Source organism: Struthio camelus, chromosome 1 (genome assembly GCF_040807025.1).
Source record: "Struthio camelus isolate bStrCam1 chromosome 1, bStrCam1.hap1, whole genome shotgun sequence".
Taxonomy (NCBI): Eukaryota; Metazoa; Chordata; class Aves; order Struthioniformes; family Struthionidae; genus Struthio; species Struthio camelus.
In genome coordinates this window covers 76,139,044-76,151,333 of record NC_090942.1, presented here as the reverse complement: position 1 = coordinate 76,151,333, position 12,290 = coordinate 76,139,044, and the positions used below count along the sequence as shown (strand labels likewise).

The 12,290-nt window shown below is 40.9% G+C and overlaps 1 protein-coding gene across 1 annotated transcript in view; it reads right to left on the bottom strand.

Moving 5' to 3' along the window:
- GYS2 (glycogen synthase 2) overlaps positions 1-12,290 on the bottom strand; it is a 50,443-nt gene that overhangs the window by 25,288 nt on the left and 12,865 nt on the right. Inside the window, exons 3-4 of the mRNA XM_009690328.2 lie at positions 10,031-10,222; positions 9,015-9,200 (exon numbers count right to left, since the gene is read on the bottom strand). Coding sequence (XP_009688623.1) covers positions 9,015-9,200; positions 10,031-10,222 — 378 coding nt within the window. The remainder of the gene's footprint in view (positions 1-9,014; positions 9,201-10,030; positions 10,223-12,290) is intronic.

The following is a 12,290-nucleotide window of genomic DNA, read 5'->3' as shown; positions in this document are numbered from 1 at the left end:
TATCTGTTATTCCATTAATTCAAGTGGTGAAGGATTGTGTTGTAGACTAAGGTGCCTGACCCCACTATGTGACCTCTTCTGATATTGGTGATTCTACATGCCGGAGTTTCTAAGCTTGTCAATGTGATTTTTAGAAAAGCTGGGAAATATATTTTATCACATAACATGCTATACTGTTTTGCAATTATATCATCATATATCACATTTTCCACAATCCCCACGAGCATTTTAGTGCATGAAATAACAGCCATGTCACAAAAGAAGATCCTTCCTCTAGAACATGCATCTCACTTGTTGCGGAACTTGAATGGTAGGAAAAATACAAAGCAGGAGGACAGAGGAAGAGAAAACTAAAGCTGAATTAATTTGACCCCTGAGAGTGCCACGGGGCTCCAGCACGATGCTTGGTTTACGCTAACCCACATTTTTCACATGCAGTTCCTGAGTGGGTGTTCCTCCATTTCTTGGAGACTACCTTGATACCTTTGTGTCTGATCTGCTGAAGTGGTGAGCATTCACCTCCACATCTGAAATCTATGGGACTTATGCTGTGAGTTTTTAAAGTGCTAGATACTGTCAATTCCACTAAAAACCATTAAAAGCTCCCCTAAAAAATGTGGACAATGTAGCTGCCTCCCCTCATACGGGTGTGATAAACTGTAATTAATGTTTCTGGAGCATTCAGATACCACTATGATGAATGCAGTAAAAAAGCTCTTAAGAAAATAAGAGATTTGGTATTCAGAGCAGAAATTTTAATTTCATGCAGCAAATCATATAGGAGGCTGCACCCTGAACAGCAAAAAAATCCAAAATCATTATGATTGTTCAATCATTCTGTGTATCAAAGATTTTAAGGCAATTCCTTACAGCATGCTGGGCAAACACACAAATGGGATGAGTTACCATTGCACAGTCAAAACTATGCAACAATTTTTTCAAATACATTTTTTTATATTCAAATTATTGGAAAAAAAACCCTAATAACAAACAAAGAGGTGGCCAAACTTCAAAATTTTTTTTACTTTCCCCACCAAGAATGGATTTTTTACAAAACTAAGTTTGGGATATGTTGGCTAGCTATAGATAAACAGTCCCCCAAACGCTTCTGGGAGACAGGTTTGTAAAAGGTTTGTCCAAAGTACTGTCGCTTATTTCTTGCTACCTTATATTACTTTGAGTGCATAAAAATGCCTAACACATGCTCATACTCTCTTTCTCCACTGCTATTCAATCGTTCACCTTCTGGAAACTGGAAAGGTCTTATTATGGAGATGCTGATATGACTTTTGGCTCATTCTTCAAAGGTACACAAATCTATTAGCAAGTAAAAGCAGATGTCACATAGTTCTCTCATTTCATCCACTCTCCTTCTCCTGCAGTTTCAGCCACTGATCAATACAGCAAGATCTTGGCCTTTGACCTCACTTATAAGGTGAGGCAAGGAATCTCATTGTGTATCTCTAAAAGGGCTAGACAAGTGGCTTCAGAAAATAATAGTCTTAGACAAGTTGAAGGACAGGTTGAATGGAACTTAACTGATGAGACAGTACAACAATGCAGGATACAAATTTATGCCACATAAGGAGCAGTATGCAGAGAAAGCTGAGCTTGCTGTGATAGTATTAGCTCCAGAACTAGAGGCAACACAGGGCATGGTTCTGTACCAAGCTAATAAGCTAATATGCTGAAACAAAGAGAACATCAGTGCAGCTAGTCTGCTTCTCAACCTCAAAACAATGTTTCTGCTCAGCAATGTGCTCTGCTGTCTGGATGCACCAGCTTGTCAGCCCTTGCTCAGGCATCTGTAAACCGTGCTCCACAGCTTTCATGCTCAGAGGCCAAAGTAAAATATCTATGAAATATCTCATGCTTATTTTTGTTTTCTGTATATTGGCAAATAGGAACAGTGGCAAGGCTACAAACAAAAGCTATATTGAGAGAAAAATAGATCTAAGTTGGATTCTGTGTTTCTTCCCTCTGTAGCTTTTAAGGGCTAAATTCTTCAATATCCATTTCACTGTACATGTGTAAATATTGCATTGCTCTGTACATGTGTAAATATTGCTCAGAATGGGATTCGCTCCCATTCTGACTTCTAGTAACTAAGCAGACTGTTAAAATATAGATGATGACAAGGATTAGGGAAATGCTTCCCCTATAAAGCCATGCTAATTTCATAGCAAAACAGGAAGAGGTTCCACAAACATGTTTTTGACTGAAAGTTGAGTTTGCTGTAATGCAGTCCTGAGAAGAAGATTGAACTAATTTATCTTCTTTCTATAGATTGATGTGAGGAGCATACAGTTTCATTCATGACTTAACAGTTGGCATGTTAAGTTAACAGTTGGCACAGCAGGTAATTACTGAGGCTCCAAGAATGACATTCTGGTTAAGAGAGCTAATACAATCTTCGAAAGCAGTTATGGGGAAGTGGTATTATGTTTCTCTTGGAAATAATGAAACAGTATCCAAGGTAATAAATTCAATTCAGATTTTCACATTTCAAACTGAAAAAGACAAATTTCAAAGGCTTTAGAAACGCACAAGAAGAATGATTTGAGTGCAGGAAAGGATGAAAGACTGCACTAGTTATATAAATATTTGCCTGAGAGACAGGCAAGTTATTTGTCTACATACAATCTCCAGATTCTGACACAGGACTACGCTTTCGCAGAGCCAAAAAAAGTATGCGGAAAGCCAATTGAAGGTAAACCAAGACAAATTCAGATTGGAAATAAATTACATAGCTTTGATAATGAACAACTTTTTGACAACTTTGCATAGGTAATGTAGACTCCCTTCGTCACTTGAACCTTGCCTCAAGAGTTGATGACATTTTTAAAATCAGTTTTTATCTCATGGTTTAGCTTTGATGCAGGAATTGTTAGCTGAGGGTTTTAGGCAGAGAGTGAAATGATCTTTTCTGGTCTTCAAAATCCATGACATACTCAAGTTCATAAGATGATTCTACAGTGGAGGCAGGAGCAGTCAGGGGTAGGCCTGAAGTGGAAATTCCTTATCTATTGAGAGGTGAAACAGAAAGAGCTTCACTTCAAGGATGATCACATTGGGCTCCTATTGTCTGAAGCATTTAAGAATTACTCTTCTTTTCAAAATCCAGCTTACATCAAATTTAACTCCCATCAATTGTTGTCTTGTGTTAACAGAACTTTCATTCTTGTGCCAAATCTTGTGCATTGGCTCATGTGCCAAATAAGAATGAAATTTACACTTCCTGGCTTAAGTCAGATTTCCATTAGCTGTTCTACTAATAAAGCGGATCAACTTTGCATAACAGCGAGCTCAGTGACAGCACTGTACTAAAAGGAATAAGAGCTTGTGCTCCTATATTGTCAGCACAAAACTCCTAACTCTTCATTTCAACGGAGATTTTAGTGCTTTTCCTGTTAGACCTCTCGAGGCAGAATTCTCAACTATTTTTCAAACTGTAGATTCAGTTATACTTGTGTGATCTGAATGTAAAATGCTGCTAGGTCTGAGCAGAAATGTTACACACTGGCAGGGCATCCTTATATAAGATAAAAGGCTATGAAGAATGAGACTAAACTTTTTTTTCTTCTCCTTAGAGCACTTTCACTTTATAACTTGAGGTGATTTTTTAAAATAAGAAACATCAGAGATTGAAACCCACAAACTTTTCCACTTTGCCAGACCAGCACTCCATGGAAACATTTTCAGGTGGTCACCTCTCAGATGAAATTTCAGGTTAGACCGTTTGCCTCCCAAAATATTCCTGATGTGGCCACCTACTCACTGCAGAATTTGTCCAGAGCCATCAGTGTCTCTCGGTCAATTTATTAGAGATGTTGGTCTATTTGAACCCCAGGGGGGTGAAATGAGACCATTAAAACAAAAAGCCAATCCCTATAAATAGAGGCGATGGCTATAAAAGATTAACATTCTTGATCTTCAGTCAGAAAAGACTGAGAAGTCCACTACTGCTGAAGAGAAAAAGGCTCCAAAGCCTTAAAACTTATCTACAGAACTCCCTACCTCCTAGATTAGCTATTTTGGTTGTTTTCCTAGCAACAAATGAAACTTTAGTTTTGTGAAGTGAAAACTACACTGGACCTGCCGACACTGGGAGAGAGTGGGCTATTGGTTGGACTATTTAGACCTGCAAAACATCTTAAGCATAGTTAAACCTGTGATAATATCTCTGTTGGGAATTAAGCTCAGAACATGCCCTGCTTATTACTGAAATTAGAAAGTGTTGACTTTGTAAGAATTCAAGCCAGTAACCTGTAGGCAGAGTTAACAGTCCCTGACCCAGCCTTTACCCAGACTTCTTAGGATGCTTAAAAGTAAGGAAAAATATCACACACAGCATGATAACTGCAGTAACAGCAGCTACAGTTCAAGTCACTTTCTGTTTTGTTCTTTTCACTTTCTGTGCCTTCCTCCCTTCACCATCAGGGTGATTTAAATGTGAATCAAGTAAATAAATAAAATGTACACAGAACAGCTGTTATACAGTTATTACCTCAGGAATTCTTAGGTCAGACACAGCCTATCTGTTGCTATTACATGCTGCTGAGGAGACAGTAGTGTTACTCCTAACTGTGCTCCTGTGCCCTTTGTTAAGTGTTTGTCCCTCATTTTTGCAGTGCAGCAGGAACAGCTGAGCTCCTCCCGACGCAGTGGAGCTAAGTCTATAAGCATATAGGAACTGTATATTCTCATATGGTAATACTGTATGAGAACCAGTATCCTGTCTCTGATTGAGAAATAGCAGAAAACTCAGGAGAGGCCCAGAACCAGTGTTAGTGTTATGTCCCTAGTGTACTCTCCTAGCCTCCAGCAATCTACAGCTCCAATTTAGCAGGCTGAAGAGGTTTTCAGTCCCCTATTTGTTCTGGTCTTTGTGGGGTACACTTCTGCAACACGTGACAGCACTCAGGCTACATAGCCTCCTCTCCCTTTCCCACCATTTAGATCTGGTCACTATTCACAACACCAATTCCATAACATTGGCGCTACTTATACATGAACTGATTGTTAAATCCCCTCTCGCGTTCCCAAGTCCCGAAAACAGCCTGCTGAAACTCACAGATTGACAACAGTTTATGAAACAAAGAATCCTCTCTTCAGTTCTGGTGGCCTACAGTTCAGGCCTCTAAGTGGTTTCAGGAGTGATGAATCATGCATCACAATGTAACACTGCACAGCCCTTTGCATAATCCGTGATGCTGATATTCATTTCAAGGAGGATGGCACTTGGGCCAAAGTCATCTGTGCTCTAAAGCTACTGAACTCAATAGCTTACTACAGCAAATACATTTGATATTTGTGTCAGTTGGCACATACTGATCTTTCTTAAGAAGGTGAATCAAAATGGTAGTTTCCACCGTGGAATCTGAGAAAGAAACAAAACCTCAGTAATCCTTCATATTTAAAAAAAAGACCTTCAAAGCAGCTTGTATCTTCTGGTCCTGTTTATCAACAGAGGTGGTGTAGAACTGAGGTGAAAAGGTGCTACAGCGTATGTGTGCATGTGTGCGTGCAGAGGGAGCAGGGCAACGGACAGTGGAGGACAATTTGAGAATGTTTTGCATTATTAGGGTCAGCAGAAGAGAGTGGAGTGAGAAAGAAGAACATACTGCTCACACGCACACACACACACACACAGCACCTGCGACACTATGAAAAGAGAGAAAGGACTGTGGAGAACTTCAACACTGCAGGTCTCAGAGAATTGAGCAAAGCTCTCTCTAGCAGGTATTCAAACATAGCTTTCTTTGGACTGTGTTGGGGACTAGCAAAGGGGGACTAGAAAAGAGAATATAAGATTTTCTCTTTTCTCTGTAGGACCTGTGTATGCCTGTCTGTCTTCAGGCACTACTAGACCATTCACTTTGCTCTGGCACTGCAACTGTTTGCCTGTGGTCTCTGGCGTAGCACATACCAGAGTTGCACTTTTCCCACCCATCTCAGCTGCTGTGCTTAAAGCTGGTGGAAAATATGTTCTAACCATGAATTTCTGATCAAAAGTGAGAGCTTAAATTAATTTATTGTCATGCTTTAAAGGAAAAAGTTATGCAATTGTCCTGAAATAGGAAAACTAGCTAATATACTTAAGAAGGAGGAGAAAAAGTGACATGCCCTTTAAAAATATATTGTCTCATCCAAAGGTTAAACATTAGGAAGCCCTGGAGAATCTTTATCACTGGACAAATCACTTGTTCGACCTTAATAGTTTACTACAGGAAGACAGCAACAAGAATATCCTCTGAAGACTTGCCTATCTTTATAATTTAATGGCTGTACTCTAGATCAATCCCTTATGTTTCTCAACTGGCTTTTAGGCGAGGTTGACCTTTTTATAGCCAAAGGAGCCTTCATTAAGACAGCTGATCTCCTAGTAAATGTTAACTTTGTCAGGAAGAGATTTAGCACCCTGCAAGCTTGTGAAACAATAGTGTAACAGCTTGGCATAATTTCCTGTATTAGTGCCTTTAAATGTCAATCTCTACACAAAAGGCATAAAGGATTACAGTATAGAAATCCACAAGTCTCCTCCCTTGAATTATATTTACAGCATTTTATAATAATGTTTTAAACAGATACATATGTTTCATTCGATGTATTCTTAGAAAAAAGCTGAATATATATTTTTGTATTTATCAGATAGGTGATAGTTACTAAAGAGATTTCTAAAGCTTTGCCATGGGATGGACAGTACTTTATCAAATAAAGTTGGCCATGTCATGTGTGAGCAGCATGAAGAATATGAATACTGTGACTAGTATATAAATACAATGAAATCTGTAACTCTGTTCAGATGAAGATCATGACTTTCTTTTTAGTACACAGGCAAGGCTGAGGACCCCAGAATTATCATGCAGTAAAAAAATATTGCTTTTGAGAAGGTCAGGCTATTTTGGCCAGGGTATTTATAGCTCACCAAATTAACCAGAATACAAAACAAAACAAATCAAAAATCTTAGAATTTCCCTTACAAAGGTAGGGAAAATCTCTGACATAGTATTTCTAACACCATTCTGTAAAACTATGGGCATTCTTATTTTTCACTCTAATTACTCATTTTAAAATGCATGTTTTTTATTGTGGTTTCTTTATTTACAGATTATGTGTAAGAATGCAAAGATCAATTAATAAAGTTACTGCTGAAAATTCCCCCCTTTCTCAAGCATTAACATTGAAATTGCATGTTCTTTCATTTTAGCTCTGTTCAGAGAAGAAAATAATTTAATGCAACTTAAAACTAGCTTTCATATATGCATATTAGCTGAATATGAGGGGGTAAGAACGTCTAGACTACTGCAACCTGGGTCTGACAGCATCACTGGGTTATTTGTGCTGCCTCATTAATGTACCTAACAAAGGTATCTAAATTAGGATACTAGTTTTCCTAGGTGATGTAAGGAGACAGATCTTTTAGATAATAATTTGAAGATGCTTGCCTTACACTGACTCTGGAAGGGCCAACGTAACTCTGTTGATGATACAGGGAGCTTAGGAAGAGGAGGAGGCACCTATGTTAGTTACCTCAGATTGGGTAGAGAGAACTCCCCCTGAACTACCATGCTGCAGCCCTGTGTACATATTAGTAAATGAGTAGAGCCAGTCCTTTACCCTTAGCATGTTTAGTAGAATCAGTAGCTGACTTTGGTAAAGAAAACAAAAAGAAAATAAAAAAAAAAGAGGAGGAAGGCGAATGACTGTTTCCTTTGACTACAAAGGAACAGTAATCTATTCTGTTCTTCTGAATGAGGACAGTGACACACTACTGCTTGGGCCTTGCCTTTGGAAGACACACAAGCTTGACACACTGTAGAACAAACATCAAATATATTGCCATCCCAGCCATTTTCTTCACGGACTTTGGTCAAGGAATTGCATGGAGATAGTGAACGAAGCAGTTGTTTTAACATTTTAACTACCTCTTTCCTCCATAAAAGCTGGAATGCAAAAAACTCTTGAACTCAGTTCATCTATAACCACGTTAGAAAATCCTAGATCATGCAGTGCACCTCTGCTGAGGGCAGTGCTCAAGACATTTAGGTCCTTGAAATGTTGATTTGCATTATGCTTTGAGTGGAAAGAGAATAGCAGAAACCAAAACTACTAGTCAGTTTACAAAAATTCCGAGAAGCAGATGTGGATATTTTAATCTAGGAAAATGCTTCCTATGTTTTTCATTAACAAATGAAGTCTAGTCTGAAAAGCTTGAAGGTAGAAGAACTTCTTATGACTTACAAAGATTTAAGAGGTAGGTTGGGGAAAAGAAAAAACAACCATTTAATAGCATCTTAGGGTAATTTCAGCAAGGTGAGGGCTACTGATCATTTTTTCCTACAGTCTTTCATTGAGAAAGAGTGTTGTGAGGCTGCACCCGAAGTGTCAGATGATTACTACAGCTGAATGGGTTTTACACATTCTGCTTACTCATTCTGCTATAGTAAGTCTCAAACAGTATCATCCATGGCTCTGAGTTAATTCCCTTTCCTGAACACAAAGGGAAGATTTGCAAAGGCACTAGACCTGCAGTGATAACTGGGCACATAACTACTCTCCCCTTGCTTTTGAAATCTCTCAAACTATTGAAAAGAAGGTTAAGAATCTCAGCTGGCAAACCCTGTAGAGCTGCATCATTTATTTCATAAATTAATGGATTGGACTAAACCACTGACTTGACTGGAAGCTGAATGAGCTGCAGTTCTCTGCCACGTAAAATCTGGTAACTTAAACCTCTCTGAACGAGGTGTAAACACTCTTGGCTCCACTGAGTTTCAGACCAGTCACAGAGACAGTGGTACTCAGACCTAGACACCTCATGGCCTGAGGGATCTGGAAATAGTTAATATCATTTCTTGTGCTCTGGAACCGATGAGCTATCACTGCTGTAGGACAATCACCAGTGATGACACAAGACAGAAAATATAATATTTGGTGTAGCGCAATAAACAGAAAAGATACCAGGGGCTGATTAGTTGAAAATGGAGGGAATGAGAAAAACAGTCTCTCACCTGGTCAAGATTGTTGTAGAAATCTATACTCGCTGCACATAGATATCTTCCAAGAAGAGTGGCATGCGTAGTAAAAATTGTGGCGACAGGAAGTTTCTGAGATCGAGAGAGGATTAAACCCACTCCTGCCTGCCATTCATGAAAGTGAGCAATTATGTTGGGCTTGTCATCAAACTGACAGGAAAGCTGAAAATAATTAGAAAAAAAAACAGATGAAACACACATAATCCTGCTCATCACCCCAGCCTCAGAAACTTCTTTTTCCATGCCTTCTTCTGTGTGCTTGCTTTCTTTCATATGACAAAGTAGAATAGTGTTTTAACTGGGCATGTATCTTAACTTCCACCAACCCTTAGCCCAAGGAGAAGCACAAGCTGTGTTAGTGCCTCAGAACAGAATCTTTCCTACGGTGCTGTGGAGCTCTGGTAAGCGCAGTCATTACTCATTTTTTCAATTTGCTCTTCTGCTGTTGAAAATCTCATTGGCTAAGAAAATCATAAGCACCTCTGATGGACTGATGACTCTCCAGATTAACAAATTTTTCTCTCCTCAAGTAGGCTGTGGTAGAGTAATACGTGAAGTCACAATGCTATCATCATTTCCTACTGTCTGTCTATATTCCTTGTGCAAAGTAGTACCTAACAGCTAAGATACACAGTGCTCACTGGCTACAGGGACATTTCTGAGTGTAACTCTCTGACTAGACAGGACAGAAAAAGGTAGTTTGAGATCCTACTTGTAAGAGGATTCAGTATCAAATAAGGGAGTTAAGAAGAAACAGAAGGGGAAATAACAGTAAAGACGCATCACATTGCACATAGGGCACCTCATAGAAAAATATTGTTAACTGACTGCTTAAGATTTGAGATATGAATACAAATTTGATCTAGAACAAGTAGCAACTTTCTTAAAGTCACAGGTTTCAAACTGGAGGGAGAATAGCAGCCACATCCCAAAGCTGGTTTGCACTGCTATCAAAGCTGAGGTTTTAAAACCTCTAGATTTAAAAACTGTACCTCTTTTAAAAACCAGGCTGTTAATGATCCAAAAATCACAGCATCATTGGCTTCTCGGTCATGAAAAGGGATCCCTATGTTGCTAACATCCCAAAATTCGCCTTTCCATCTGTCCAGATTCCAGGCTGCTGATCCTATATCAAACAATAAGACATATGGTGTGCCTTCTATCAGCCATCTTCCAAAAAAGACCTATGGAAAAGAGGCAAGGACATTACCAGAAAATGTTACAAAGTGAACATTAAGGCCAACTTCTGCCACTACTTTCATCCATCACATCTTCCATATTTACTTAAATATTTACATATTTTGTATATTACACACATAAGGATGAAATAACCATCTGGAAATATCTGAACAGTCCTCCATAGCCAGGATTTGTGGTTTTCTTGTAAAATAAATGGAGTAATAATGGACCAAAGGCTAGGGGTAAAAGAGAACTACTATCTTTAAGAACAATTTTTTAAGATCTTTATCCTATATTTTCATTGCAATATTAAAAATCTACGCTGTTTTTGTTCTTATTTCAAAACGATTATTATTTTATTTCAAAAAGATTTGTCATCAGTTCTTTGCCACTTATGTGAAGGGCTTTTAACAGAATCACAGAATCACAGAATGGCTGAGGTTGGAAGGGACCTCTGGAGATCGTCTAGTCCAACACCCCTGCTCAAGCACGGTCATCTAGAGCACTTTTCCCAGGATCGCATCCAGGCGGGTTTTGAATATCTCCAGGGAAGGAGACTCCACAACCTCTCTGGGCAACCTGTTCCAGTGCTCTGTCACCCTCACAGGAAAGAAGTTTTTCCTCAGGTTCAGACGGAACTTCCTGTGTGCACAGTGTGTGCCCGTTGCCTCTTGTCGGGTCGCTGGGCACCACGGAGAAGAGCCTGGCCCCATCCTCTTGACACCCTCCCTTCAGATACTTGTAGATATGGATGAAGTCGCCTCTCAGTCTTCTCTTCTGCAGGCTAAACAGGCCCAGCTCTCTCAGCCTTTCCTCATAGGAGAGATGCTCCAGTCCCCTCATCATCTTTGTAGCCCTCCGCTGGTCTCTCTCCAGTAGTGCCATGTCTCTCTCGTACTGGGGAGCCCAGCACTGGACACAGTACTCCAGATGTGGCCTCACCAGGGCGGAGTAGAGGGGCAGGATCGCCTCCCTCGACCTGCTGGCAACACTCCGCCTAATGCAACCCACAATACTATTGGCCTTCTCGGCCACAAGGGCACATTGCTGGCTCATGCTTAGCTTGTTGTGCACCAGGACATCCCGTGTCCTTCTGTGCAGAGCTACTTTCCAGCGGGTCAGCCCCCAGCCTGTCCTGGTGCATGGGGTTATTCCTGCCCAGATGCAGGACCCTGCACTTGCCTTTGTCGAACTTCAGGAGGTTCCTCTCTGCCCACCTCTCCAGCCTGTCCAGGTCCCTCTGAATGGCAGCACAGCCTTCTGGTGTATGAACCACTCCTCCCAGCTTAGCATCATCAGCAAACTTGCTGGGAGTGCTCTCTGTCCCTTCATCCAGGTCACTGATGAATAAGATGAACAAGACTGGACCCAGGACTGACCCCTGGGGGGATGCCACTAGCTACAGGCCTCCAACTAGACTTGGTGCCACTGACCACAACCCTCTGAGCTCTGCCATCCAGCCGGTTCTCAATCCACCTCACCGTCCACTCATTCAGCCCACACTTCCTGAGCTTGCCTATGAGGATGTTATGGGAGACAGCGTCAAAAGCCTTGCTGAAGTCCGGGTAGACAACATCCACTGCTCTGCCCTCGTCTACCCAGCCAGTCATTCCATCACAGAAGGCTATCAGATTGGTCAAGCATGATTTCCCCCTGGTGAATCCATGCTGACTACTCCTGACCACCTTCTTGTCCTCCACAGGCTTAGAGATAGCATCCAGGATGAGCTGTTCCATCACCTTTCCAGGGAGTGAGATGAGGCTAACAGGCCTGAAGTTCCCTGGCTCCTCCTTCTTGTCCTTTCTGAAGACTGGAGTGACAGCTGCTTTCTTTCAGTCCTCAGGCACCTCTCCCATTCTCCATGACCTGTCAAAGATGATGGAGAGTGGCCTAGCAATGACATCCGCCAGCTCCCTCAGCATTCGTGGGTGCATCCCATTGGGGCCCATGGATCTGCGGGCATCAGGTTTGCCTAAATGATCTCTAATCTGATCCTCCTCGACCAAGGGAAAGTCTTCCTCTCTCCAGACTTTCTCCCTGGTCTCCAGGGTCCGAGATTCCTGAGGGCTGGCT